Below are 16,039 nucleotides of genomic sequence, written 5' to 3'. Positions count from 1 at the left end.
TTTTAATCATTGATTGCATCATCTTTTAAAACAACTCACAAAGCTCATCTTTTAAAATAGATTTCTATCAGTGAATGTACAACAACAATTTAATCGCATATTAAATGTACATATGTATATGAATCATTTGGTCTATGTTTTACCAATATCTACAAAATTCAGTTACTTACAAGTGAAACTGTATTGTGATACAGTTACTGTATTGTGATACAGATACTTGACTCTTTTCCCAAGAGGAGAAAAAATACTAATCTATGGGATTGAGTCATATTTTAATATACATTTTGGGCTGTGTTACAATTGGTGTGTGTGAGGGGGTCACTATGTCAAGAAATTGGACACATGACTACAGTGCTCTCTTTTTCTTGCTTTCATGTGGCACAAGTGGCAAGCTGACACTTTTTTCTCTGAGTGTTTTTTTCCCACATGGTAGTTAGATCTACCCCATACCCTCAGATTGTTTTCGTTTCCCTTTGCTTTTTGGTATGACCCTTGACTCTTCTCCACAGTTATGGTCTGTGCTCACCCCTTGGACTGCTCCTGGTTGCTTTGTGTAATACCCCAACTTAATTCATTCTAGCTCTCTAGATCTGGCTCCAGCACTGGACCAGGTGCTGATATCCCTTCCCTTATCATAGCCCTGGCGATGGGACATTATGCGGTATTTACCAGTCAAACTTCCATCCGAAGGGTTACAGGGTCTGGAGATTGAAGTGGCCCCAAGAGATAGATCCAGAATTCAGAAGAGAGCTGCAGTATTGCCCTCTCTATCTTCATACCTCTTTTTGATATGTTTCCAAATTTTATAGTAGATGCATACAAAGTAAAAAAGTCAACAAAGAACACAATTTCCTCTCAGGCAAATAAAAGCTTGGAAGCTCTCCTAATTTGGAAAAATTCCACAGTTTAAAATCTGCTAGATTAAGCAAATTTAAACTGCATTTATCAAAATAGCATCCTGAGGGAATACATATTTTTCAGTGTTCCTTATTTGAAGCCCTCATGACTTAGAGAAAATTTCAGACTAAGCTCTTCACATGACTTAAGTGACATAGAAGGAGGGGCAAATTCAAAGCATTTCAGCCAAATTAGTCCAGTTATGGGGGTTCCTATTGGAAACATCTGGAAATATAGACCTTAAGTGTTCGTCCCAAAGATTCTTGACACCAAGGCATATGTTTTCTAGAAGTACTAACGCTTTGGTAGCCCTAGCAGAGAAAGTTAACCCAGGAGTAACAGCTGGACACACTAGGTCATCCCACAGTAATGGGTTCTCCTTGAGGATCCAAAGAACCAGTGTTACCAGCATCCAACCCCTGGCTTCCATGTTCAATGCAACTGCATTTCTTTTAAGTACATGTTGAAACATACAGGCTAACTAGTTTGGCTCCACAGAAGTCCTTTAGGACAAGAAAGCTTATGCATGGGTAATCATGCCTCTTGATTTATAGCTTTTGGCAGAAAGAATATGAATTACAAAGTAATGGGATCCCAATTAAGGAAAGTTTATTTTAATTCTGAAAGAGCCTGGAACTTGGATTTAGATGAACTGATTTAAATCTTCCCATATAAAGTACTAGCTGAATGACCTTAGGCATACCACTTAACTTTCCAAGTAGGAATCCTTACAGTTAAGGAAATTAGAGTTTCCAGAGATTAAATAACTTTTCCAGGGTCACAATGCCAGTAAATTATTGCAAAGGTAGATGAGAATACCCAAAATTAGAATTATATCATGCAGCCTCAAGTTCTGCTGGAACTCTTCTAATATTCAGGAATGAAATGGGGACCATCATCAATTTATACCTTGGGATTTTTGAATGGATATTTGTTTTAGTCTTTTTTTCTGAAGCTTCCTAGTACCTCACAATACTTGGCACATAATAGGTTGTGAATAATATGTTCAGAATCAATAAATAAAGCAATATTTACTATTAGTGAAAGACCAGTGAATCTTGGTATTGCTTGACCATGTAAGCATAAAGATGAACATAGCTTGAAGGGGAAAGAGTCTCTAGCATGGTGGACCATTCTTCAGGGACAATGGAGGAAGGAGCCTAACAACGCCAGCTAATACCAGAGGATAATCACCAGTAGAGTGGGTGTTGTTCCAGTGAAGAATGATAACCAAACAGTTAGGTCAAAGAAAATGGATAGAAAATAATCCAAAAGGATTTAGTTAGAGGATCATACCCTCTCTTGGTGAGAGAACAGAAGAAGGGGGTCATAAGTTTCCTGAGAGCAGGGCCCCAGTCTTTTATTCTTTGTGTCCCCAGCATTAGCCAAGGGCCTAGCCTAATATTAGTAAGCTTCAACAAATGTTTGGGAATAAATAAATGTTTGGGATGAATTAATCACTGCCTACTTGATACAGAACTGAACTGCAGAAGCTGTTCAAAGAAGAAAGGCAAGACTCCACAACCTGCTTAGAAGCTAGAATATATAATCATCAGGACTATGATTAATTAGCCAAAGGGTCAGGGATTTCTTAGGCCAAGGAGAACAAGGTATCTCTCAGTGTCTAAACTCTTGGAATTCTGAAAGAAAGGTTAACTGCCTTTGACCAGGCTCTGAGTAACTCAGAGAGCTCTTTCTCCAGGAACAACAGATTCATTAGCACCCAGGGCCTTCAGATAAGCATGGGCAAATCCTAACCCTACGAACAGAAGCAGGTAAGTCCTAAAACTCTTATTCACTTTCACCAGAGTCTGGTGTTTAGAATGCAATAAGGGAGTAAATGTGGGCAAGGCTAAATCCAATTTTGAGAAATAAAAACAACTTTTATATCCTAATGGTTTTAAAAAATCACTTGCAAGACTTTTACACTGTATTACTTTATTTGGTTAATTAGTTAAGGATCATGATTTTATAAATGTGTCATGGCTAACGTGCTGCCATTCAAGTACATTCAGTGTGCATATAAAACGCAAACTCCTTAGTTTGGTATAAAAGCCCTGTGTGGCATGCTATCAAATTAACTACTTTTCCAGAATCATGTCAAATCCTCTTCATAAGCAATGAATGCTCCAACGGTACTGACTTTCTCTTTCAGGTCTGGGTGAATTTGCATATGCCATTTCCTGTGCCTGTGAATTTGCTCCAACCCAGAAAACTCCTATTTATTTATCAAGATCCAATTCCAGTGTTTCTCCATCATCACCAAGTCTCTGAGAAGAGTTAATTTTTTCCTCCGCTGTGTATCTGAACATTATCGCTATTTTTAAGAATCATATATTCATTTGTTTTTCAAGCATTTACTTACTTGTCAACTCCATGCGCTAGGCTGTCAGCTACACAAGGGCAAGATGCAAGTCTTCACTTTGTCTACCTCACCCTCGTTCACCAAATAGTCACTGGCTGCACAAAAGGACCCGTACATATGTATTTAGGGAGTTATTACCAAATAATGTATCAGATACCATTGCTTCAAATAATTAACATTTAATAAAACTACTTGTAAATAAATTGTTAAAGATCATGCCAAGAACTTGGCGCCCAAGTGGTTTTGTCTACATTTAATTATGATGGATGTTTGCTGTGGTACGTGGGGACCTGGAAAGAATAAAATCCCTTATACCTGTAATTACGTCTGTGTAGTCTGCCATGAGAAATGATTTTTCTAGTCTAAAAGCCTATGCTGAAAAGCCATGTTTTTGGTGATTTCATTAACATTTTAAAATGTTAACGATTCTGTCAGCCCAAACCAAAAATGATTGTGTGAGAAATGAAAGCTTGCAAAACTCTGACACTCGCTATTCATGGCTCATTATCTTCATGACTTTCATTTTGCAGTGAGGAAGTGGGGTCAGCCTCACAAAATTTAGAAACGATTAAGAAAATTACTGTATGCAGATGTGACTTATGGACTGAGAATAATGCACTTTCTAAAAGAGTGTATTCAACAAAATAAATAAGGATGATTAAAAATCCACAGATGTTTTATGGCTTAAGGCGGCTTTTCAGTTATTCATTATAAAGATTCCTTCCAGGGATGTGCCCACTTCCTTGACCCTTTCCTGAACACTTTGAAACTTTCTCTTTGACTGTATTCCTCAGGGAGTTTATGAAGTCCTAGGCATATTTCCTCAAGTTCTTTGAGCTCATTCTCAAACACATCCACCGACCCTTATACATTGTGAATTGCTGCTGGGCTCCAAACCTCACATTCTTCTTCTACAACTTTCAAAGTTTTTGGAATAAACAAGTGGAAACAACCACAAGGGCAGAGGTCATCCACTAACCTAACACTCCATCAAAAAAAAAAAAAAAAAGGAAAAGAAGAAAACCAGATGGTATCTAGGTAAGTAAAAAAAAAACTGTTTTTAATTTAGACAAAATTTTATTTATCTGTCAGCCACTCATTTTTCTTCTACAGTAACAGATGATGTAGGATGTAAATGTAATATAAAATTTCCTTTCCTTCTGTGTATGTCAATTTCAATAAATGTCTACTAAGTGGCTGCTATATACTAGGCATTAAACTAGGCTGAATAATAGTGTCTCCACTTAATAGAATTTATATTTTAGCTTAGAAGTCAGACACATAGACAAATAATGATGATGGAATGGGCTAAATATCATCGTATAATTTCATGTACAAAGTGCCATGGGATCCTTGTCAAAGGAGGCACATAACTTTAACATAAACTAAATTTTGAGGAGCCAGAAAGATCAGTTTGATTTTGATAAAATGAACCCTTAAGGTATATACAAGCCAAGTCAACAAATATTTCTCCCTGTAGTTTCTAAACATGTTTAGGATCCAAACAGAATCATTTTTCTTGTGCTTTCCACTGTACATGAGACAGAAAGATGCTAAATAATTTAATGTAATTTCCACAAATGGTTTTTTCTGTCTGCTGTTTACAATTGTCCTTCCAAAATAATGAATATAAATAAAGGCCTTGCTTATATTTTTGTTATAAAGGAGAATGTTGCTTATCTCAGATAAAATCCTGAGCCTCAATTATGTGCTAGTTCAAAAACAGTAGATTAAATCTGGATAGTGGCTGTAAATATACATAGACTTTAATCTTAAGGAAATTCAAATACAATATGAGAAAAATGGAAAGTTCAAATGATGATTGAACATCTAACTTTACCATTAATAGATTCTTAAATAAATTTTGAATTATTTTATTAACAACAATCTTTAAGGAGTGTATAGGCTGTTCTTAAACTTGGCCACATACATGGCATTTAGCAAGTTGTCTTACACGTAGTAGGTGCTCGATCCATATGTGTAAAATTGAATGTAAAATACTTAGGACCTCCTTAGCGTTCATCAGTACTCATGTCTTTCTAAAAGGCAAGACATTATGAGGTGGCCTTCTGTTCCTCAATACAGTCAGATGTACCTGCTCCAAGAGGACTGCCTAAAAATGGGGCCAGCCTATAGCTAAGCCTTCACCTCTGAAACAGCAATAATTCTCTGATTTGGCCTCTCTGACCATAGGTGGTCCTTTTCAGAAAAAAAATCTAGGCCCCTATATAATATATAAAATAAATACATAAAATATAAAATATCTTTTAAGGCTATTTCTAGGGATCATGAAAATCATTTTTATGTGATGGGCTGTTTTCTAATTTAAATGAGCTTTTTCATTCTATTCTGAACCAGACTGGGGAACTGGAGAAGAAAGGTACCTAATTAAAAAAAACATGTGTGTATATAAAATACTCTTGTGGACTTCTTGGTCCTATCTATCTATCTATCTATCTATCTATCTATCTATCTATCTATCTATCTATCTATCTATCTATCTATTGATCGATCGATCTATCTATCTGTCTGTCTATCTATCACAACAGCTACATGTATAGTAGGATCTACTGTTACATCCATTTTAAATGCATATAGGACATAGGAAACCAAGGCTCAGAGAAGTTAGGTAACTTAACCAAGTGACACAAGTAGTAAGTGGCAGACCTAAAATTTGAGCTCAGAGAGTCTGGATCCAGGGTCTATGTCTTTGACCACCACTCTATACTGCCTTAAGCATCAAGGCCTGGGAGGAGAGAGAAAAGTCCATTTCTTGCTTGACTAAATTTTTTTCTCTGTGTAGATTTAGAGAGGTTTGCCCAAGTCTGTTGATATGGAAAAGAGTGGGCAGGGATAGAAACATCTGTTGTGCATCTACTATGAGCTGAGCACAGTGTTATGTACTCTTCATATATAATTTCATGGTATCTTTATTATAATATATTAAGATATTCAATATTACCGTAGTTTACTAATTAGAAAACTGAGGCTCAGAGTTTTTAAATAACCTCCTAAGAACACACAGCTAGTATGGGACTAACCCAGAGTTTGAAAGCAGGATTGAGTGTTTCCCACTGTACACTTGTGCTTACAAGTCTATAGATCAAATTCCAAATGACAGGTCATGAAATACTAGCCTTATGTAACCAGAAAACCTTTCAGAAATATTATTAGAGTTTAAAGCTACTCAGAGTCAAGATTTCTGCAATGGGGATAGAGAGGGAAATTTTACTTCCTGTCACAGCCCTATGAATGGGGACACAGCCCTATGAATGGGGACGCAACCCAGGCCTTGCATCCTACCTTGATAAATATTGTCCTGAAGTGAGATTTGCAGGTTCCACATCCATGCAGTTCATCGTGCTGGGAATGAGAGCAAGTTCTGGCTGGATCATGGTGGCTGTGGCTACAGCTCTTGCGACCAGTTCCATGGCATCTTGCACGTAGTACTCAAAGACAGACTGTGTTGTTTTTCCATGAGCAATAAGCCCTAAGGGCAGACCTTCTGTCCTCAGTCCCTCAACATTCTGGGAGTCCCCCAGCACCCAACGAAGCTCAGGGAGCGTTAACCCAAACTGGGTGGTAATTTCGAAAATCCGCCGGATACTTCCCATGTCGCAGCCAAACATCACAATTGTGGGCGTACTGTTCTTAATGCTCTCCAGCTGGACCTGCAGGAAGCTCAAGAGGTCCTCGGTGGAGGAGAGGTTGGCGGTGATGTTGATGATAGACCCGAGGTGGAACTTGGAATTATTCTGAGTGAGGAGGAGAAAGTCGGTGATGTTCCAGTCTTCCTGGCACAGCAACAAGCTAAAATTGTACCAGTTGTTCATGGTCAGGACTGAGACAGTGACATCAGCATCAGAACTTAATGAATTTTCTAAACTCAGCTGTAGGTGAAGGGGATTCTGTATTTAAAGATATGAAAAAGAAGAATTAGAAAGCATTGGCCAAGATTATAACATAGGGTACTTTTGCTTTCTTATGAGGCTTAATCCTTTATTTTTCCCTGTGATATTCAAATGCCTCTGGCAGAAAACTGTCATAATTTGGAAAGCTATATTTCCTTTTTAATGGAATTATTGATTCCTTACAATTGATTTTCTTATAATTTTTGTTAAGAGTACCAGAGGGCAGATAGTTCTTGCTGTAAATGTTAGGGGTGACACAACCATATATTTTTTATCACACTTGTCTACTTCCTTACAGACAGTCCCCTTTATGCATCCAATTTATAGCTATTGCTGTTATTAATTCACTTATTAAATATTCCTCTCAGGGGAAATAATTGAAAGAAATTACTTTTGCTTTCCTTTAAAACTAGTAGCAGAGAAATCTTAAAACAGTGCAGGTATTTGTATAAGGATCATGTGGGAAATGGAAGCATAATAGATTCCTAGACATCTAGCCCCCGAGGAAGGCATTTCTTATAATATTTGTGGTGCTATGGACTGAATGTTTGTGTCCCCCAAAATTCATATGTTGAAATCCTAATGCCCAGTGTGATGGTATGAGGAGGTGGGCTTTTGGGAAGTGATTAGGTCGTGAGGGTGGAACCCTCATGAATGAGATTAAGGCCTAAGAGGCTCAATAGAACTCCTTTGCCCCTTCCTTCACGTGAGGACACAATGAGAAGATGGCAGTCTGTGACCCGCAAGAGGGCCCTCATCCAGTGATGCTGGCACTATGATCTTGGACTTCCAGCCTCCAGAACTGTGAGAAACAAACTTCTGTTGTTTACAAGCTCCCCAGTCTGTGTTATAGTAGCCTGAACAGGCTAATACATATGGAATAATTAACAATATACACATCAAGAGTAAGTGTATAGTCCAATATTGAAGGCTTGATTACATTTCTGTATTGAGACTGGATTCTTGCTGTGAAATGTGTGCCATTTAAACACATCTATGTAACTTCCATCACAATTTCATCTACTTATGGAACTCACCAACTCAATGAAGGAAGAGTATCTTATTAGAAAAGTCATAAATTATTAATCATATAAGTAAAGTGGAAATAGTCCTCTAATGAATAAATTGTTACTTGTTCTTCCCAAGAGCAGACATTTGACATATTCATCCTTTAACATTGACATCCTGACAATGTTTAGCATCATGCCTTACATACCTTAAGTGCACAATAAATATTGGCCAAGTTGAATTAAATATGTTCCCATTGGGAATTATTAGACTATTGGACTATTTTTGAGAACTTGCTAAACATTCAGGTCAACAATATAAGTAGAGAGATGAGGAGGGCTTTCTCAGTAAAGTTTCAAGCCCTTGTACAAAAGGAAAGAAGTGTGGCCTCCCCTTGCCCACCAAAAAATAGGATTTGAGCTGAACTTTGAATTCTTTGAAAGCATTCTGATATGTGTAGAATAAGGAGTGAGGATTCCAAAGGGATTTATGGGAGGGAAAACTATGACCAAAGGTGGTAAATGAGCACAATCATGGCGGTAGGTAGGATGGAGTCTTAAAATTTATTCTGAGAATTTGACTTTTATCCTTCCAAATTAAGCTATTGAGCAGGGCTTGGGATGATAAAAGCAGATCTTTTGGAGGATCCTCTATGGGAGGCATTCAACAAGGAGAAGGAAAATAAGCCTTCCAGGATCTTGATTAGGTGCTAAGGGTTTAAACTGGAAGTCAGTGTTGGTAATGGTAGGAAGGGAGATGAGAAAAGTTTTTTTTTAAATTAAAATTTAGTGACAAGATCAGATGTGAGAGGCAAAAGAGAGAAAGGGGTCAAAAACCAGGAGACAGTAACCAGGAAGTAGTTCTTGGTTTCCAGGCTTGAGATGCCATACAAGATTCTTGAGATGAGAGGAGAGGAGCTTCACCGCCTCATTCCTACCATTGATTAATGTAAATTGCTCCAGAGAGTTCTTTCTGTCTTCCTCCTCTTTTAGCTTTCTTCCTTTCCTTCTTCCTTTTTATTTCCTTCTCTGCCTTAATCCTCTTCCAGAATGGAAGGCAAGCTCTACGTTTAGCTGTCAGGAAGAAACTATTCCCAACTGCTTTCTTGGCCTCAGTTCCCTGTTGTTCTGTTGCCAGTTTTCCTTCTAAAACATAAATATGACCATATCATTCTTCTGCACCATAACTTCTGTATCACCTGTAGGACAAATTTCAAAATCAATAGTATGGCTTGAGAACCCATTCCTAGCCTCTAACTTCACCTCCAACACTCCAGACATGCCCACCAAGACAAGTCATACTGGACATTTTGTTTTTCTCTTATCAGAGCAAACATTTTCACACCTACACAAATTCAATATGCTCATCTCTCCACCTGGGAATGTATTTGCCTGTATGCATATTCATCCTTCAAAACTCAGCACTTCCATGCAGATTTCCAGAAACTAGTTTATGTAGTGTTTACTACTGTTTCTGCTGCTGCTGCTGACTTTTTTTTTCTCACAATATTTTTGCCCTGTTGATTTCCTGCAATGGTGAATTAGGTTTTTGTTTGTTTGAATGTTCCTCTGACTACAGACCAAGCATGATTAATTGTCTCATGTCTGTGTCATGGTGTCATTTTGTTCATCTCTCTGTTACAGAACTCTTCACACCATAGCGTAGCTATTTGGTTAAGTGTTTATCTCCCACACTAGACTGGAAGCTTCTTTAGGACAAGGACCATATCTCAACCACCTCTTCAGCACAGTTCTTACTTAACCAGAGATAGTATTTGTCAAATGGAATTTTCTTTTATTCACCTCAAGTCCTGGGCTCTGATTATAATCTCTTCACTGAAAAACTGAGAAGAAGACCATTTCCAGCAGAGCTTCAAGACCCAATATTTTGCCTCCAGTTGGAACAAAGGCTCATTCATACATTTCCTATAGAGGGACTCACTAAATTAGTGTGTGAAGAACAAGCTCTAATGGAGGTAGGGATGAAAATGTTCTCCTCTTGCTAAATAGGGAAGTGAAATTAGCTAATCATATTGAGCATACAGCACCAGAGAAACAAACATATTTGGTATGACATGGGAGTAAAATGAAGACCCTCGGCTCCAAGGATAATGATGAATCCATATAATTACATTCATCCCTACAAACAATTCTATTAAGAAATTCCAGATGTTGAAGTTAATTCTTTCACAGACTTAAGGAACACAATTCTTCAAACAAATATTTATGAAATAATAGTTTAGAAACATCTAGTGCTATATTTATCTAGCAGCCTCAATGCAGCATCTGCAATTTCTCTGCATATAATGATAAAGGCACACACATCCACACACACACACACACAAAGATATGACAACTTTTAACACTAAAATTCAAGTCTGATGATAAAACTTTCATCAAAATCTGGGACAAAAATTAAACAAGACCTATTAAACCAAATTGAGAGTCAAAATCTATGTCTTACATATTTTACTGTTTGCAAAGAGCAAACCCGTGGCCTGAAAGAAGGTAGTAATTTTTTCAATATAATTTCCACATTGTTTACCCCCTAAATCAGAGATCCAGTAATAGCACAATCCAAGAATTAGGAAGCCTCTCTTTCCCATTCAGATAGAATAAAACTGCCTCACAAATGCATTCAATTTATATAAATTAAAATAAACAGTCTCAGTGGAGGGAGGTAGGGGGAGAGAAAATACGAATTTCAATAGTACTGCTAATTCTCATTCCTTCCCCTAAATGAGTGTACTTTTTTATTATTCATGACATATTCTATATATATTATTATGTACTGTTACATATACATATTATTACACATAGTCGTATACACAAAACCATATATGCCAAACTAAATAGATAATTTAAGGGATTTTCAAATGTAATTTTCCTACACTTTGAGTTGAATCTTTATTTCTACCTAACATGACATGCCACTCCACTCCATTGATTTTTAGGGTTTTATTCCCATTAAAATCTGCTTCTACATTATTTTAGAGGCTGAAATTCCCAAAAGTATAGGCAAGAAGTGTGGAAGGGGTATGGTCATGCTGAAATGCACTCAGGGAATGAAATCGCAACAAGTGCAGAGCTGGAGGGAGGCAGGAGTTGCCAAGACGGCAACGTAGTTGCCAGTGTCAGAGAACTGCGAAAGGGTCAGAGAATCACCCGGTGGCATAAGGGAAGACTGCTTCACCTGTGATGGATCACAGTGGATTTATAACTAGTAAAATATTAAAATTCCACAGAAGGAAAAATCAGGCAAGAATGGTACAAAGTTCGGAAAAAAAAATGATAGAGGGGTCTTGCCTTAAAAGATATTAGAGGGCCGGCCCCGTGGCTTGGTGGTTAAGTGCGCGCGCTGCAATGCTGGCGGCCCGGGTTCGGATCCCGGGTGCGCATCGAGGCACCACTTCTCCGTCCATCCTGAGGCCGAGTCCCACATACAGCAACTAGAAGGATGTGCAGCTATGACATGCAACTATGTGCTGGGGCTTTGGGGGGAAAAAATAAAATAAATAAAATCTTTAAAAAAAAAAAAAAAAGATATTAGAACACATCAGGAAATCAGTTGTATTTATTTATTTATTTATTTTGTGAGGAAGATCAGCCCTGAGCTAACATCTGCCAATCCTCCTCTTTTTGCTGAGGAAGACTGGCCCTGGGCTAACATCCGTGCCCATCTTCCTCCACTTTATATGGGACGCCGCCACAGCACGGCTTGACAAGTGGTGCCTCGGTGCGCGCTTGGGATCCGAACCTGGGCCGCCAGCAGTGGAGCTCGAGCACTTAACCGCTACGCCACGGGGTCGGCCCCCATGGAAATGCAATTTTTATAAAACAATAATAATTAAAAAGAGGAAGCACTAACAAAAGGATTAACAGGTACATAAATAGAACAGATATTAATGTATATAAGGAAGTGCATTGATTTGATATATTATATGTTGAAAATTATAAAAGAGTTTGGAAGAAACATATATGAGATTAGGAGATGAGAAAATAGATTATTTGGACAAATGATATCATTTAAGTTTCTAATTCCACCATTTATTAAAAATAATTTCCAGATCATTGAGGCGTTAAAAGTATAGTGTCAAATCCTTAAAAGATAGACCAAATAGGTAAATGTCTCAGAAATCACAATGATGAAGAGAAATACATTAAACTAAATATTATAATATACCTTATTTCTAGCATTAAATATCTATCATAAACAAAATTAAAGGAACATGAGAAAGAAGAGAATATTTGCAATAAATCTGATAGACAAAGAGTTAATGTCCACAAGATGTAAAGAATACTTGCTAATCAATTAGGAAAAAGAATTGTTGACTGAGCACTCATTCAATCAAGAAAAGTAATTCTGACTTCCTACTGTGAGCCATGCTCTTTGCAAGAAATTTCCTGTTGCTCATATAGTGGGTGAGAGAGAGACAATACCTTTTTTTATTTCATATTTAAAACTTAAGTACTGAAAGTGATAGAAATTGTTATTTTTTCTTTTTTAATGAAAAGAAAAAGGTAACTTTGTAAAAGTCAGGAAACACCAGTGACCCTTTCATGCCATCCTAGATTTTTCTGCTGTCAGCTGACCCACTGTAAACAGCAAAGGATGCATTTCTGAACCCCACTGCAGGTATTTGAAACTAGAAGACATGATTGCAATAAGTAGACAAACACTTAATATAAATATAAATTACGGAAATTACTGGAAATATGATAGGATGTGGCAAGACTGGGAAAGGGGGAAGAGTATCCCAAGAAAAGTTTAATAATTATGATTAGTAGGGTAAGGGGATGCAAGTATTTGGATTATACAAGCACTCTCTAATAGAGACTTCAGAAAAAAAATAAGGGATGTATATAAAAATAATTAATCACTATATATAAGTAAATATATATAATGATTTATAAAAACATATACCTGTAACTAAAAATGTGATCTCATTTCGACCATCCATTCTTCTCCAACTAGGTACTATCTTTCTAGTCCCAGACAGACTACCGCCTGCTTCTATACTCCCTCTGACTCTGCATTCTCGTCTTTTGCAGTGTCTCCAACGTTCTTGCTTCAGTCCTAAGCTGTCCTTGCTGGCAAAAAGTAAGCAAGCTGAGTTTTTCTCTCCTTTTCTGAGAGGCAGTAAGTATAGTGGTTAGGGCTTAGTGGTCAGGACAACCTACGCTTAAATTCTGACTCCATCATTTATGAGCCACGTGGCCATCTACAAGTCACTTAGTGCTTCTGAATCGTAAATTCCTCATCTCTAAAATGAGGATAATGTTGCCTCCTACGTTACAGGTTCATTTTGAGAATTAAATGTGAGAGTGTGATAATGCGTGTTAAGTGCCTGGCACAGAGGGAGGGCCAGTAAGTGGCAGCTGTTACAATTTGCTTAGAGTTAAGTCATCATGTTGGAAATGCTTGCTAAAGTGATTGCAATACAGTATTTTCCTTTGCTATTGCTCTTTTTCCTTTCTCTTGCCTATTTTCACACAATGGTCTCTGCAACAGATACCTTTTACGAATGCCGATGACGCCAACTCCTCAGCAGGAAAACAGCAACTCTGTCTCAGGCTGGGAAAGGCTATTCATTTGAGAGAGATTATGTTTACAGCAGAGTACCTCCCCAACCCCCACCCCTAAAAAAACCCTTCTTTCTTTGGTAACTAGTTCCAGTGTCACTTCACAAGCTAAGGAATTTTGGGCGCCAACTGCTAGAGATTCCCCATCAGTCTTTGTTCTCCCCGAGAGCGTAGATTCGGGTATTTTCAGGATCAGTAAAAGTTTCAAAAACAGAACTGGCTGCAGCAAAGAGCTTGCCGGAGAGCTTTGAGATATTCTCTTGACAGAAGAAAAGAGGCAACGGAGCCGGGTTTACTTTAAGAGTGGAGAAAAGATGAAACTCGCTCCGCTCTTTCCTGGGCACGCGAGCCCATTTCATTTTACCTTCCAGGCCCAAGCTCCGAAAGCTCGAGTGAGCACAGTGTTCCCCCTACTTTGAAGAGAGATGAAACTCCTTTCGTTTCATAGGTGGCCTGATTACTGAAGGTGTTCAAGGGGTTCAGACCCGGCTTTCTACGCTGCTGCCGCTTCTCCCAGCCAAAGAGGCTGCAGGAGGTTTGCTGTTTCTCATCATCTCACACCTCATTTGACCTATATTATATAGATTCTGAAAATTAAAGCGTATTCCTTTAAAAGCCCAGGCTTTTAAATAAATTAACTGTTTTTACGGTTGTATTAGGGATTCAGGCAAACATAAGGCATAGTCCCTGCCCAGAAATTGCAATCTAATAATAATAATACAAATGAAGAGCTAATATGTACCGATGTCCCTAGTGCTTTATGCATATTGTCTTATTTTATCCTCACAAAGGCCTCATGAGGTGACTACAATAATTAGCCTCCTCTAACAGATGACAAATATGAGGCTCAGAAAGGTGAGTAATTTTCTCAAGGTTGCACAGCTACTCCAAAACAGAGCCTGGGTCCAAAACCCAAATTTGTAGGACTTGCAAGCCTGTGCTTTTGGCCGGTACTCTCTACTGCTCTTTCTAGTTGATAAGAACAACATGTGACGTAGAGCCTTGATATTTGTAGATTTAGTATTTATAGTTCCAATTATTTGCAAGTAATCCTAAAGACCCATGGAATCAAGTCACTTTTAAGACGTGTCATGATGGGTTAGAATGACATGCGCTGTGTGGCTGGCACAGGGGAGCAGAGAGGGGGCCAGGCGGCTGCGCAGTGCGCACACGGCTTCACTCATCCCCCAGTGTGTAGCAACTCTCGTGAAATGATAAGACTTGCCTTTCTTCATTAACAACAATTTAACAAAGAAAGCCAGTTGAATAATTAATGACATCAGTTTTGTGTTTGGTAGAATAAGAGAGTTTGGAAAAGCTCACTTAAATTTTTCATTTAGATTCTACTGAATTTCATAGTCAAAACTATAATCTACAATGATGTTCAACCATTACGTATGGGGGTGTCAACAAAGATTTTAGGACATGTCCCTCAGGATTTTTGAGTGATACAGGAAACAATACATAACAGGGTAGTAAAATACAATGGATGCTTCAGAAGGCAGGATGGATGCATGGTGCAGTTGGCATAATATTGCCAATCATGCTGGGTGCAGCCTATTTCACTGCAGCAGTATGGTCTCACCTTCTGGAATAGAGCAGACACTGGCAGACTGGTCAAGTCTAAGGAGGAAGTGTTGGTGTGCACAACACTGTCTTCAAAAGCAACTGGCTGATTTATTCATCCAACAAAACATGTGTTGAAAACCTATTGTATGCCAGGCTATGGATACAGAGATGCATGTCTTCAGGAGGAAGAAACAGCAGAAGCATGCATGTGGTACTCTTTGAACCAACTCAATCCTTCTTTGCCCCAGGCCAGTTTCCAAAACGGTAAGTCAGGGGCATAGCAGGTCAGTTTATGGCAATCACTCAAGCTTCCTGCACTGGGCTTCTGATCATGCATTTTTTCCCATTCTAGTTCTAGTTAATTATTGATATTCAACTCATTCCTCTATATTCCACCCCACTTCTGCCTTTTGTTCTGGATGGTTATACTTTGTTTCTCTCACCTGACCCCTGGTAATCTTGAAAGCCTTTGGCCGCCACTCGCACTCCGAGCCTTGTGCTCCCAGCCTAGTCATACAAGATATACCCTACCCAGGCGCAACCCCTGGGACTTAAAGCTGTCGTTGGTATACTTGGGGAAGGGAGGCCTTTGATCAAAAGGATGTGGCTACAGAAGATATATAGTCATATGGTGCTTAGGAGAGCAGTCAGCTCAAGCAAAATGTCCCAACCCAGGAAAGGCTGAAGCAGGGACAGGTAGTCGTTGG

General features: G+C 38.4%; 1 protein-coding gene across 2 annotated transcripts in view; it reads right to left on the bottom strand.

Annotated features, from left to right (window-relative positions):
• The window catches only part of GRIN3A (glutamate ionotropic receptor NMDA type subunit 3A), a 159,713-nt gene that overhangs the window by 105,694 nt on the left and 37,980 nt on the right, over positions 1-16,039 (bottom strand). For both annotated transcript variants that reach the window (XM_004423274.2, XM_087419391.1), the window contains one exon: positions 6,566-7,170. In XM_004423274.2, coding sequence (XP_004423331.1) covers positions 6,566-7,170 — 605 coding nt within the window. The remainder of the gene's footprint in view (positions 1-6,565; positions 7,171-16,039) is intronic.

This window comes from Ceratotherium simum, chromosome 29, assembly GCF_057802395.1.
Source record: "Ceratotherium simum simum isolate JZ-2026a chromosome 29, ASM5780239v1, whole genome shotgun sequence".
NCBI classification, from domain to species: domain Eukaryota; kingdom Metazoa; phylum Chordata; class Mammalia; order Perissodactyla; family Rhinocerotidae; genus Ceratotherium; species Ceratotherium simum.
The sequence above is the reverse complement of the archived record's forward strand: the minus strand, read 5'-3'. Positions and strand labels throughout refer to the sequence as shown.